This window comes from Pollicipes pollicipes, unplaced genomic scaffold, assembly GCF_011947565.3.
Source record: "Pollicipes pollicipes isolate AB1234 unplaced genomic scaffold, Ppol_2.1 Scaffold_4740;HRSCAF=5597_pilon_pilon_pilon, whole genome shotgun sequence".
NCBI lineage: Eukaryota > Metazoa > Arthropoda > Thecostraca > Pollicipedomorpha > Pollicipedidae > Pollicipes > Pollicipes pollicipes.
In genome coordinates this window covers 12,170,037-12,184,198 of record NW_023596545.1, presented here as the reverse complement: position 1 = coordinate 12,184,198, position 14,162 = coordinate 12,170,037, and the positions used below count along the sequence as shown (strand labels likewise).

Below are 14,162 nucleotides of genomic sequence, written 5' to 3'. Positions count from 1 at the left end.
AACAGAGCCGCCGGCGGAGGGGTTCCGAGCGCACTCGAGTGGCAGGCGACCTACGTCGCTCCTTGTGGCCGGAAGTTGCCGATATCGGGCTGTGTTCTCTCAGGCGTTCTAGTCACCCCGAGGGACGTCATGACGCACGCGGACTCCCAGTCCGCCGCCGAGCAGAAGCTGCCGCCGGCGCTGATGCGGGCCGCGCCGCCCGCCGGCATCAGCGACAACCTCACCGTCATCCCGCGCAAGAAGCACGTGTGCGAGCTGCAGACCATCATCCGCGACAAGACCACCTCGCGTAGCGACTTCAAATTCTACGCGGACCGGCTGATCCGGCTGGTGGTGGAGGAGGGCCTGAACCTGCTGCCCTACACGCCGGCTAGCGTGACAACGCCCACCGGCCGCCAGTACCAGGGCTTGCATTACCAGCGTGGCAACTGCGGCGTCAGCATCGTCCGCAGCGGCGAGGCGATGGAACAGGGCCTGCGCGACTGCTGCCGCTCCATCCGCATCGGCAAGATCCTCGTCTCGTCCGACCTGGACACGCACGAGGCGCGCGTCGTGTACGCCAAGTTCCCCGAGGACGTGGCCGAGCGGCGCGTGCTGCTGATGTACCCCATTATGAACACAGGCAACACAATCGTGCGCGCGCTGCACGTGATGCGCGAACACGGCATCCAGGAGGAGAACGTGATCCTGCTGACGCTGTTCTGCACGCCGGCGGCCGCGCGCCTCGTCACCGCCAGCTTCCCCAACCTCCGCATCCTCACCTCGGAGATGCACCCGGTCACGCCCAACCACTTCGGCCAGAAGTACTTCGGCACCGACTGAGCGGGTGGTCGCCGCTGGGAGGCTGGTCTGCGGACCGGGAGGGGGTGATACGTGGCGCGAGCGGCGGGCGGCGCCGTCCTGCTCAGGGTAGCGAGCTTTGACGCCGAGTTGAGCGCGGAGTCGACTCACGACGGGGTGTCTGGGACCCGGGGCTGGTTTAATTTGGTCGAAGATGTTTATGTGTTGGCGAAAGCTTGCAGTTCTGTATGGCATTAATAGTTTTCCGCGCTGGGCGCCTGGATTACTCATCCCTTGCTATAGGTGTTTTTGCTTTTGCGTGAGAGCGTTACATAACCCCGTCCGAAGAAATATAGAGTTTTGGTTGATGATTCGTTTCCTATCGTGTTTCCAACCGAATCGATGCCGCAAAGCAAACCTGGCTGGCTGGGCCTGCTGTCCTTCATCAAAACGTGAAAAAATGCCGAAGGTGTCAATTTGTCAACTGTTTTGAGTTGTTATAATGCAATACCGAAAAGGGTATATTGTAGATTTAACTGAGCCGAAGTTCTTATACATTTCCCTCCCGTTGTTTTGCCTCGTCATGGTCTGAAACTTACAAACGTGCTGCACCAATGTGGATAGAACCACAACACCTCCATCGGTTATTGTGTGGGACTGGAGTGTCAGCATGTCTCAGGTCCCCACATCGTTTTGGGGTGATTGCACCTAGGTCACGGTACATCTCCAAGAGCGTGACCAGAAACATGCAGGACTACCCCTAAGCATATCCATCTCAGCCAGCTACAACTGCATACACTTACGGTGTGCCAACTATAGGGGTTTGATCGGTCAGAACTACACCTCGTAACCCGAAAGTGACTATGCACACCTGGTCGCACGCGAACTGTGCGTACCCGGATGGATACGATCCCCTAGGTGTAATGTTGGCCACGGACTGCCTTAACGCACGTGGCCGCACGCAGGTGCCTCCACGCACTTTGTCGCAGAAGACTGCGCGTGCGTGGGCGTCGCGCGGATCACAGCCCCGGCACCATGGCTGGTGTTCGGCCACACATTGCGCGTAATCGCCGCGTGGCGCGAACATCCGTCGGTGCAAAAACTATCCTATGAGGGATCTACTTCATGGCGTTTGCATCGCCATGCCTAGTGTGTTCAATATGGCGAACACTTCTGAAACGCCTGAAACGCATTGTATGTCAGGGGCCTGTCCCACCGTAACAGACCCGAAGACACGGATGTCTGGTGCCCGTATTGGAGCTGAGGGGGTGGGTGGTAGATGGTACAGACCCGCCCTCTTCGCCATTCTCAAATGGCAGCAAAGCTAAAAGTTGCCTACACCGAAGTATGGTGCGCATTCTATCAAGAAAACGAGACGCCAGAATAAGGAGCAAACAAAAGACCAAACGAGTGGGCAAAATGTTAAGCCATCGTCCTGGCAGACAGAGTGTTCCCTGCCTCGGCCACGGACCGGCCGCACCAACGCACGAAACAGTACGTCTCCGCGTCGCCTGTGCCGCGGCAGAGCTGCCGTCCAGTGAAGGCCCACGTACTCGGAGGCCTGTTAGATCTCTCGCTGAACGCAGTGGTCAGTCGGGTTGACCCCAGCCCCACGCGCCATGGCAATATCCAGCAGCCAGAGGCCGGCGTCGCCGTCCGCGGAAGGATACTGAGGAAGCTGGGGAACGGAGAAACAAAAGAAACGACAAAATGCATACGTTTGTGAGCTCGGACGCGTGTGGCCAGTTGTGTGAAATATTTCAATTGGAGTTAGCGGTGAGGTTTGTCAGAAAATTGACTTTGATTTGACTGTTTCCGTCATGTTCAATGTCCTCGACCAGGATTCAGTGATGATTTTTTAGCACAAATAACGACAAGCACGTTATCATCACTCTACATCGCGAATATTTCCCGAGTCGCCTTGCTTACTGGCTGACGATTCGTCCTCTAATCACGTTGTCTTGGATGCAAAACAAAGCCGCTTGTGACTGCTGCTAGACCCATCATGGAATGTTGACCTGGCTTGGGCCTGCTATTCGACCTATGTCCACCACAAACCGGTATCAGAGACACTACCCCACATTAATACTCTGAAGACTTCGCGATCAGTATTTCTGGGGGCAAAGATGGCAATGGTAGGAGACTCGCAACCCCCCCCCCCCCTCCCCCCCTCATCCCGGCCGTGCATCCTCGCAGCCACTTAGAGTGGACGTCATGATCTCGGCGTACGGAACGGCCTCTGCGTGGCATGCTCACGAGCTATCCGCCCGCTGCGCGCCACTACCAATAGCACAGATCGTCATCGTCTTTACAGCACCACTGTCGTCATGGAAACATGGCGCCACGCTACTAGGACATATATTTGCCAAACAACGTAAGAATACAAAAGTACCCTCGTCCGATTACCAATTTAGAGAATATTCGTGCCGGGCTGTTACGCTCCACCCGCAAGCGGCGTTATAGCACAAGTAGCGCCGACGGACGTCCAGCGCTGGCGGGCGGCCGGGTCGCCCCGCTGCGCGACGCCCGGCGGACCCTGACTCGAAGCCGGCCTCCTCGACTCGGGGCCCCGACTCCGTCCTCTCCCGCCTCCCCGCGACGCGACGCGCCCTCCTGACTCCGAGCCCTGGCTCCCCTCGGGCCCGACCCTGGTCGACCGGAGCGCCGCCTGGTCGACAGGGGCGCTGCCTCCTCTCCCGGGGCGCCGCCCGTCTCGCGCGCGCCGGCCGGGCCCGGTCGGCGCCCACTGCGCGTGGCCGCGCGGGCGGTGGCGCGCCCCGTGCGCGGTCGGCTCGCTCGTGTCGGCGCCTCTGCCGCGCCGCCTAGTCGTCCTCTTCGGCCAGTGCGCTGTACATGGTGGGCTGGGCGAACTCGGCCGGCTTCTCGTCCAGCACCTTGGGCGGGCGCGGCGCCCGCTCCCGCCTGTCGAGCGAGGCCGTGTCAGGGCGGACGCTTGGGCGCGCGAGAGCTCCAGCCGCACGGCCCGGCCATACACTGCGCGACGCTATGCGGCGTTACACAGCCTCCCAGACGTCATGGAGTGGTGGGCTGGTGATGTGGGGACAGACACACCAACACCCCAGACACGTAGGAGTGGTTTGCCGACAGCGTGGACAAATATAGTGGTTTGTGGACATAGGAGTGTTTTGTCGACAGAGTGGACACAGAGCGGACAGACATCAGGACACCCCAGACACGCAGGCGTCAAGGAGTGGCTTGTCGACAGCGTGGGGACAGACGCATCGACATCCCAGACATGTACATATCAAGGAGCGGTTTGTCGACAGAGTGTGGACAGACACAAGGACAAGGACACACGCAGACGTCAAGAAGTGGTCGGCTGGCACCAGGCGGCCGCAGGCTGGTCGATGGGTCGAAGGTCGACACGGTCACGCGTAAGCGAGCGCTCACTCGCCAACACCGGATGCACGCCGTCTTTGACAGAGGCCAGACTGACGCCGTATGTGGAGTTCACGACGTCAGACACATCGCCACCCTGCGTGCCCCAGCGACAGCGGCGTCTCAGCAGGTCTGTTGATTCACGCGTCACGCACGGTACCGCTAGGGGCGTGCGGGCCCGTGTGGGGCGGACGCGACAGACGGCCGTGTCCAGTCCTCAGGGCGGCGCAACACGTACCTCTCGGCGCCCTCCGCCTTCCCATTGGTCTCTCCGGAACTGGCCGCCCGCTCGTCCTGCAACGACAGCATCGTCAGACCCAGAGGGCAGGCACGCGGAGCGACACACAAGAGCACCATCAATACAACACGGGACGCTCATTACAGCCTCGTCGCGCCGGCCTCACTCGACAGGCGGCGGACCCATCCGAGCCCAGCCGCGCTCCAGCCTCCCTCCAGCACCGCGCCGGAGGCTCACCTGGTCAGCCTTGGGCTTGGGCGGCGGCCCGTCGGCGAGGCGGATGTCGCGCGAGGCCTCAGCGCGCCGCTGCGAGCCGGAGGGCGCGCCGTCGGTCGGCGGCGGCCGCGGCCGCTCCGTCGACAGGCCCTTGAGCCGCTCCTCCACCTCGCGCTCGCGCGCCGTCGTGTCGACGGGCCGCGCTCCGCCGAAGATGCTGCTGGACGCCGCCGGCTTTCCGATCTCCTCGGCCGGCACCGAGCGCGGCTTCAGGTTCAGCTTGGGCCGCGCCGGTGCCGCCCGGTCGCCGTCGGCTGCCGGCACGCGGGCGTGACGTCACTCACTAGGCCGGCCGGCGGCGCCAGCAGCGCCGCTCGGATGAACACGCTCGTCAGCGGTGCCGGCGGCGCGGAGGCGAAGCTCACCTGTGGAGCCCTCGGCGCTGTCTGGTCCGTCCCTGCCTCCGTAGCGGGGGCCGTCCCTGGAATCACCGCGCGGTCCGTCGCTCGGCTCGTAGCGCGGCCCGTCCCTGCTATCACGCGGGCCGTCCCTGGAACCATACCGCGGACCGTCCCTGAGAAACAGAACCGCCAGGCGTGACTGCAGAGCACAGCTGAATCGCCTAATCGCGGCAAGCGACCGTCACAAGCCTACTGGCAAATCTCCAGCACCAATGGCGAGTTTTTGTGATCCACGTTTATAACTAGAGGGGAATCTTATTTACGACTGATGATGGCTGATTTAAGTTCATCGCGTGTACCAGGTTGCTCAAAGGATGCCGTTCCCCGCGCTGCCACATCCCTTTAAACGTGGGTAGCGCGGGGAGGGGAGAGGCGGTGGTGCAGCAGTTTGGGGAGCGCCGTCCGCGCCAAGTCACGTTGATCGACTAGTTAACGGACGTCACGCGCTGGCCGATGCAGCCGCACCAGCCGGGCCGGCCGCCGAGTGCAGAGTTGACGGGCGGCCCGCCGCCCCGGCTCGGACGGCGCGCCGGCGCAGTTACCTGTCATCCCGGCCTGGAACAGGGCAGACGGGAGACCGTGTCACACGCGGCGGCCAGGTCAGAGGTCAGACGCGCGGGGGGGGGGGCAGAGAAGGCGGGATGGGACAGGACACGCGACCAGCACCGATCAGAGTACAGAAACGCCCGCAGAGTCCCATCTGTGCCAAAACCTGTATGGTATGATGTTTTTTTTTAGATTTAATTCCAACTCTGGCAATGGATGGATTTCCGTTATCAGGGATAATACTAAGCAGTGTTTGTGAGCCTCGACCTCTACCATCTGATGGTGAAATCCCAGGTGGACCACAACATTTGGCGGCAAAAGTTGAACATGCCGCAATGCTCGGCACGGTCCATTCTCCCCCTGACGTCAACTGACCTTTCGCACGAAGACATTGTTTACTGTACGCGTTGAAGAACGACTGAACGCAGTGCAAATTCTTCAAGGAGATAGCACGACGCACCCGAATACACTGAGCAGTTCTGCGTGACGACGCAAAAACAAATGCAACAAATATCGAAGTCGCCTTCCAAATCACGCAGGCAATGAAAGCGAGCGCAGCCTAATAGCAGAGCAACACAGGACAACGCCACAACGGCAATTTTAATTTTACCTTTACTGTAATATCAACTCGCCAAAGTATGAGCTGGCACGTGCACTTCCCCGTTCAGTGAAAACACGTGCGTTTTGTCATCAACACTGTGCACATCACCATCATCATCATTCCGTGCACGCCAGCGGTCGCCCACGTTCGTTGCGTGCGCAGCCCGAGCGATGACTGGCACCCCCTGTATCCTCCGTGCATTCACTCATCACACTCCCCACGCATTCCCTAACCACACCCTTTGAGCGCCCGTGCGTCGCGTCCCTCTGTTTAAAGCGACCATGCCGCACACCCGCGTCGGCCGCCACCGGCAGCCTACCTCGGTCGCCGAAGCGGTCGTCCCCCCGTCGGTCGTAGCCGAAGCCGCCGCCGCCGCCGCCTCGGTCTGCGAGCACGGGCCAAACGACGCGTAAGCCGACGGGCCGGTGCCAGCGCTGCGCTCCGCCGCGTCTCGGCGGCCTTAGCTGTCAGACGGCGAGGGCATCACGGTCGCTTTGCATCACGGCCACCCACTTGTGCTATGTAAACAGTTCAGCAGCGGCGCGTAGGAGACGACACAAATAGAGTGCGGCGTTCGTTTGGCGGCGCCCCGACGGCGCAGACCGCCGCACGAGTGGAGATGGCTCAGGGAGGCACGCTCGCCTGGTACGCTAACGTCGCTCGAAATACCCGCTGAAAAGGAGTGTCTAGATGTCGGGACGCAGCCGACGTCGTACGAACTAAGCCGAGTGAGGCCAACGGACAGAGCCGCAGAGCGCTGTCGCATGGATACCGAGCAACGCGACAGAGCAACGCAAGAGAGCGGCGCCTCCCGCTGGCCTCTGATGGCTGGTATCGGCTGAAGCACCGGTCGAAATCAGTGGCATAGCTCAAACATATCAGTCAGCGTGAGGGAGGCGATCTCTTCCCGCAACTTCCAATGCTTACTCTCTAGACACTCTCTGGCGTAAGGCTTTGCTTAACCGCATAGAGTGCATGAACCACAACTGAGGAAAGGACCCACGAAACACGAACGTACGACGCTATCACGGCAGTTGGCATCCAGAAGCAAATTGCTGTTGTTTACACTGGTGAAAACGTGGGTCGGGCCATACCTCTATCCCCGTAGCGGTCGTCTCGACTTCCGTATCGGTCGTCGCCTCGTCTGTCATAGCCAAAGCCACCGCCTCCTCCTCGATCTACAACAGATTACGTAGCGTTGCGTCAGCATCCAGGCCTCGCTTCGGCGTCCGTAGGCGCCCAAACAAGCGGGTCAGCCGCTCATCGGTCCACACGCTGGCACGGAACAGCATTCGCTCTCTAGCCGGATACGAATGTCGACGAGGACACTCTCTAGCGTACGCGCGGCGAGCATGGACCACGGCGCTCGGCGCGAGCGGCGAGCTGGTGCAGACGTGGGTCTCACCATACCTCTGTCACCGTAGCGGTCGTCTCGACTTCCGTAACGGTCGTCCCTTCGTCTGTCATAACCATAACCACCGCCCACTCGATCTACAACAGATTACGTTACGGTGCGTTAGATTTATCGGAGAGTCCTGCGGCTATTGCTAAGACGCAGCCTGGTGATGATGTTCAACGGAATATTGAGACAATGGGTGGGTTACAAAAGAGGAGCGGAACATAAGTTCGTGACAATTTCAGACTTCTGTCTTCTGGGGCGGCTTCTTTTTTCTGGAGGGGGGACGACGAAGGAAAATGAAAAGAACAAAGCATTCGAAGAACTCAAATCACCCAAGCTTCTTGATTTGGTGATGCACATGCGGCATCGTAAAATACAGCGCAGAATGGGCCGAGCCTGATATCCTGATGCGTCATCTTGTGAAGAAAGAAAAGAAACGGAAGTTCTCCTCTTTCGAGGACGACGTGTTATGCTTAAAAAAGCAATCGGCTGCGCAGCATTCCTAACGTTACAATGTCTGGCAAATAGCGTATCGCACAATAGCTTATAATGCAACGAGAGCCATACAAGCACTAAACGATAGCGCAAAATACCTTAAACTCAGCAATCACACCCTTGGCCAAAGAACCACAACGGCAGCTCAAGAAAAGCGGCGTCCATCCAGTCATCATTCCGCTAGTGACTCATCCAGAACCTAGCACGTGACAAAGCCTCACCAATAGCCCAGCCGCAAACAACATACCGTGACACATAATTTCAAATGTTTCGACCAGCGGGTTCGACGAGGCCACTTTCAGAAATCAGGCGCCAACCCCATGGCAAGTTCCCAGGAAGCGTTGCACTGGCGCAGAGACGGATCTGGCCATACCTCTATCCCCGTAGCGGTCGTCTCGACTTCCGTATCGGTCGTCGCCTCGTCTGTCATAACCATAACCACCACCACCTCGATCTACAACAGATTACGTTACGGTCAATTAGGTGAGGTCAAAATAATTGACAGAAGCTGAGGAAAAGCAGTGTCCCGCAGCGACAAGGTGTTCGTATAGAAAATTCGGACGCGGCCTTGAGAAACTCCACTGGCTTCCTAAGCCCGCAGACCAAGAGACCCATCAAGACGAGACTGCCTTGCATGCGAGTCACAAGGAATAGGAGTGCTCCAACACATCAGGTTTTCACATCACAGGACAAGGCTGTAAGCGCCCCACTGAGGGCGTGGCCATACCTCTATCCCCGTAGCGGTCGTCTCGACTTCCGTACCGGTCGTCCCCTCGCCTGTCACCATAACCATAACCGCCACCACCTCGATCTACAACAGGTTACGTTACGTTAAAATACGCCTTACGACGGCCGCTCAGCAGGACGAGACGAGGCACTCTGCGAGTTCCACTTCACACGAGCAGCCTGAGGAAAGTGCATCAAACACGCGCGCCGTCGACCCCAGCAACGCGCAAAACCGGGCGTGATGTTCAGCCTGGAGCCTGGCTGCGGCAGTTGCACTGCGCGCCTCGCCTCGGATCCCGATCCGGAGGGTCAGCGTGGCGGCGACCGACCCGACCAGGCCCCGCCGTCACACCCACCTCCGCCGCGGCCGTAGTCGGAGAAGGACGGCACCGCCTCGTACTTGCTGCCCGGGCGGTTGGCCATCGTCGGCCCCTGGTCCCGGTCTGGAATGGCCACATGGGGAGGTCTCAGTCCGGCCGTACGCCTCGGTGACGGTCCGAATGGCCGCAAGCTGGCCGTTAATACGGGCATACATCTGAAATTGCTTACACCCCGCCCATGCATGCATGTGCTGCCACCTACAGGGCAACATGACGACGTGTCATGCAACAAACCATCAGCGAGAAGCACGTCCCTAAACACGCCACCGCGAATTATTGATAAGCTGAAATGCGTCACGACCCATCTAACAGCCCTGGATCAATACGTACATCTGCTGGTCCCCAGCGTGACGTTCCATATGGTGGTGGAAAGCCACCCCGAGTGCGGCGCACGCGCCCCACTATCACTCCACAGTGACGCGCGGCCCATGGCAGCCGGCTGGGTCGCCGCGCTAAGCTAATCACTCAGCATACTGTCTGTTATGGGCTGACAGCACTCACAGCACAGCTGACAGACACCAGCGGCTGGGACTGAAACGCGCGAAGGTAGCGCGAGGACCGGCCAGCGTCGGCGCGGCACGCGTGCGACGGAGCCGGCGCAGAGTGCCTGAGGGAGGGGGGCTCACCTCCACGGCCGCCGAAGCCGCCGTAGCCACCCCGGTCACGGTCGAAGTCGCCCCCGAAGCCGCCGCGGTTATCTGCCGACAACCAGGCGTGCTTTTCTTACGACCACGGGAGCGATACCTGCTGGAATACACTGTAGGAATCGTCGTAACTGTGGCCTGAGAACACGACACCCTGGCAACGCGGCGGGCATCAGCAAAAGCGGACAGCGAGCGGAAACAGTGACAGCGCACGCGTCGAGTTGCTCACAGCCGAATACAGTGTTGTTGGCAGCAGCTCCACACCGCACGGCAGCCAAAAGCCTCCCCATGTTATCCCACCGAGTCATCGTACCAATGCACCGGCCCGAACTCCGCCGTCTCCACCAGTCATGCTGATGAAGCGCCTCTCGGCTCGGCATTGCTTGGCACCCATGACTGCGTCACGGCCGCGCCCATCCGCGGGGAGGAGCTAGGGACCCCGCCGCGCCAGGGACGGCCCGTCCTGTCCGATGTCAGCCCGGCCACGTCACGTCACACACACGTCCTCCCGCCACCTGCACACAGGCCCCGCGCTCTCCGTGCGCGGCCCTCTCGTCGCACGCGCCGCTGCGGCGCCGGCCGCGCGGCGTACCTGAGCGCGGCCCGGACCGCCAGTCGCTCTCGCCGCCGCGGTCGGGCGCGTCGCGGCTGGGGCCGCCCGAGCGCCAGTCGCGGTCCTGGCGCGCCGGCTCGGTGCGCGGCCCCGAGCGCCAGTCGCTGTCGGCCCGGTCCGGGTCGCCGTCGGTGCGGTACGACGACGAGAAGCCGCGCTGGTCGCGCTCGCTCGGCGTCTTCAGGTCGATGCGCAGCTTGCGCCCGCCCACCTCCTGCGGTGGCGGCGGCACCGGTCAGGAGCGCTCGGGGAGACGGGGCACAGGCTGGCGGGCAGCTAGTTGGGGAGGGAAAGGAGGGCTCCAGAGAACGGCTCTGGTTATCTGTATGTTATCTCTGGATGGCTCTGGTTATCTGTTATGTTACACTTACAAGCAAACAAGAATGGACTCCGGCCCCAGAACACAGAAGCCACACAACTGACCAAAAGGAACTGCCAATCAAAAATGCCAATCCAAACAATCAAAATGTGTTGGCAGTTGACAGTGAAGCAAACAGCTCACCAAGTCATCCATCTGCAGGGCTTCGATCAGGTCCTCTCGGTTGCTGAACTCCACATAGCCGAAGCCTCTGAACCGGCCGGTGCTGTCCGAGGGCAGGTGCACACTGACCACCTGAGGCGCGCAATGGGCCGACGTCAGGCCACGCGTCCAGCCAAGCCGGGTGGGGACACAACAACCAGGTTGTAAAGGCACCCAACTGGCCATGTTGTCACAGGCTTGGTATCAGGCACAGAATGCTATGCCAGGTTGTAAAGAAAAACAACAGGCTATGTTGACACAGGTTCGGGTTTCAGACACCGTATGGTACGCCAGGTCGTAAAGGCAAACAACTGGCTATGTTGACACAGGCTTGGGTATCAGGCTCCTAAAAAAGTTGTGCAAATGTTTGGAGAGATTTCTGGGTCTATCCATGCTCAGTGCTGAGTGAAGTTCAACCATCACAAACCATGATCTGTATGTGGGAATGAACTCATGAAAGGCATAACAGTGACATAGCAGAAAAAAATCCATGGGGAATACGACACTGGCAAGTGCAGTCAAAACAAGACAATGGAGCCTGAAACAAAATTTGCCATGTAATCTGAGAACTGTGACCCACAATTTTCCTACCACACAATGTCCACAAGATCGCAGTGGGCGAACACGTCCCATCCGAAACTCACATCCAATCCCTGGAACATGGCGGAGATCATGTCCTCGTCAGCGTCGTATGACACGTTGGCCAGGAACACCTTGTAGGGCCCATTGACGGGAATGCGGTCGAGGTCGACACTCATGCCACCGCGCACACTGGAGGGCGCAGTGGGCAGCACCACCGTCTTCTCCGGCTCAGCGTCTGCGGAGGGCGCCATCGACATGCCAGACGCGATGGGGGGGGGGGGGGGGGGGGGGGGCACAGTAATGGCGAACAGGTGCAGCATGAGAAGAATCATGAGTCAAAATATTATCACAAGGAGTCAAAAAGCCTCACAAGTGGTGAAAAGGAGTCAAAAGGGGTCACAAAGGATGGTTGGACTCAAGCAGTCCAGATGCAACTATTGTTATGTTGACAAATGCTGCTGACAACATGTGGAGACAGCAGTATGCGCAACATTGAATGGATGGAGGGTACAGTGTGAATTTGGCTTTGGAATAATGCTAGTGTCCTGAAACAGCTGTTCCTATGTTGTAGAGCAGACATTAGTGTAGGTGCATGTGTATGGTGGAGAGGAGGCAGCAGCAAGAGGTGGCATTACATGAGAGCAAAGTGAAACCACAAGTATGCACAGTGAAAGGCAACAAAATGACAGAAATTAAAGCTCTTCTAGACCCAAATAAAGCATCACCATTTTAAATAAAACATGGTGGCTCAAAATAACAGAAATATTGCATTGCTTATGTCTTCAGCAATAAAGGAGGCCTTAATTTGTAATTGTGATTGCATGACAATTTGACACATCTCACACATCCACATGATTTATGTAATTTGACATGCCAATAAATACAAGCTGATGTTCTAGCAGGTGGACCTACCAAAGTCATCTCTCTGGTCAGCCCAGGAACTGCCACCAGTCTTGGTGATGACAATGGCCTTGCCATCAGAAGCGCCTTTTTCATTTTGGAGGAACACATTCAGATCCAGGGAGACTCCCTTCTTCCTCTTCCCTTTCTTGCCACCTGCAGCTGTGGATTAGACACAGCCTTCATTTTCAAAGTGCACATGGAATGACATCACAAACTTCAAAAAATCACATCTTTTCTATAATCTACTGGCAACAAAAGCCAGATTACAGTTAGTGCAGACAAAGTAGAGCAAAATGAGCCATGTATTAAATGCTGTGCATAGTTTTAGTCCTGTTTATTTTTGAGGTCATGATGCCATAATAAACTTCTTGCAGTCCACTGATATTTGTTATGAACCAATGGATGGCTCTTGGCATCATCATGCATTTTCCCAGATACAGTTAATGTCCTCAATCCAAGTGATACAGCCAGTCAATGCTAAACATCACTCAATGTTGGCTGGCTCTTGGCAACATCATGCATTTCCCTAGGTATAGTTAATGTCTTCAATCCAAGTGATACAGCCACAGTGAATGTTAAACATCACTGAATATATCTTATAAAAATATATGTTAGAGAAAACATTTATAGCTCTATTTCTCAGCTCTTACAATTTGTGAAATATTATTGTTTGGAGGCACACTGGCTGCAATGCTCATTTTGTGACCACCTTCTATACTTACATCTAGCATTCAGCAAGATTTTTTTATTTCCTTAAAATGGTATGTGTGTGAAAAGTTGCCTGTGCTTCACCATCTTAACACTTTTAACTTAAAATGGTATGCAAAGGCAGATGATGCAGATGCTGTTCTAGTAACTATCATACAAGGCAATTGAAGCCTTTACTTGATATACCATCTAGCCCAATCAGTGATTATGGAGTGATTTAGTCAGCTTTAAACCCATATTTATAAGTTGAAGGTTCAACATGAGTGAATACTGCTTAACACTTCTGATCACTCAAGTTACAAAAATGATAGAGCTAGGGCACTCCCAGCCAAACACAAAAATGTCTAACTTCATCACCAGATATCAATGAACTCCATAGAGCCTCAAGGCCACACAAATGTAGTGTGCAGTACTCCCATGGATTCTTAGAATTGTCTTGCAAAATATGGGATCAGGCTGCCAAAAACCAAATATCGCCATCATTCTCTGGCCCATCAACCACGCAAACTGCACATCAATTGATCTTTTCGGCTCACAGGTATCATTCGGGAACGAGACCTACCACACGACACATGGTGCGACATTCACGACGCGCCAAGCAGGACCCGATTTAGCCGACCACCGCTATACTGCCCGGCCTTAGGTATATCAAAAACAGGAGGGAACAGTAAATATTTTAACTCAGACATTCGTAGTGATCTAAACACTTTGAAACATTTCAATGAAACGATATAATTGGAGCCCGCCTCCACTGAACTCACCCGACGCCATCTTTGCGGTAAAGACAGACGTGGGGGAATTGTGAAATAACCGATGAATGATCAATCTTGCACTCATTTTGCTGACGTAATACAAATATATATGTAGATTGTTTTCATTTTGGCATTCAAATCACTTATTTGAAATATTTTTAGGATTAAATAGAATTGTTTATTTATTTTATGACTGCAA

At 56.8% G+C, this 14,162-nt stretch overlaps 2 protein-coding genes across 9 annotated transcripts; one reads left to right on the top strand and one right to left on the bottom strand.

Annotated features, from left to right (window-relative positions):
- The first annotated feature begins 23 nt into the window (after nucleotides 1–23).
- On the top strand, nucleotides 24–1,151 carry LOC119098933 (uracil phosphoribosyltransferase homolog). Its single transcript, XM_037221986.1, has one exon. It carries the CDS (start codon nucleotides 130–132, stop codon nucleotides 820–822), a length of 693 nt encoding a protein of 230 aa, XP_037077881.1. The 5' UTR covers nucleotides 24–129; the 3' UTR covers nucleotides 823–1,151.
- A 1,971-nt stretch (nucleotides 1,152–3,122) lies between these two features.
- LOC119098931 (TATA-binding protein-associated factor 2N) lies at nucleotides 3,123–13,988 on the bottom strand. 8 transcript variants are annotated; one of them, XM_037221977.1, is made up of 17 exons: nucleotides 13,973–13,988; nucleotides 12,513–12,662; nucleotides 11,663–11,835; nucleotides 11,001–11,111; nucleotides 10,478–10,712; nucleotides 9,868–9,939; nucleotides 9,218–9,304; nucleotides 8,863–8,946; nucleotides 8,509–8,589; nucleotides 7,652–7,732; nucleotides 7,336–7,419; nucleotides 6,561–6,626; nucleotides 5,637–5,649; nucleotides 5,059–5,207; nucleotides 4,655–4,947; nucleotides 4,418–4,473; nucleotides 3,123–3,702 (listed from the first exon to the last, which is right to left on the bottom strand). In XM_037221977.1, exons 1-17 carry the CDS (start codon nucleotides 13,980–13,982, stop codon nucleotides 3,603–3,605), a joined length of 1,845 nt encoding a protein of 614 aa, XP_037077872.1. In that variant the 5' UTR covers nucleotides 13,983–13,988; the 3' UTR covers nucleotides 3,123–3,602. The 8 variants fall into 8 exon arrangements, with proteins under 8 accessions (XP_037077872.1, XP_037077873.1, XP_037077874.1 ...); XM_037221978.1 differs by having other exon boundaries at nucleotides 5,059–5,183; XM_037221979.1 differs by lacking the exon at nucleotides 7,652–7,732.
- Between the last annotated feature and the right edge of the window lie 174 nt (nucleotides 13,989–14,162).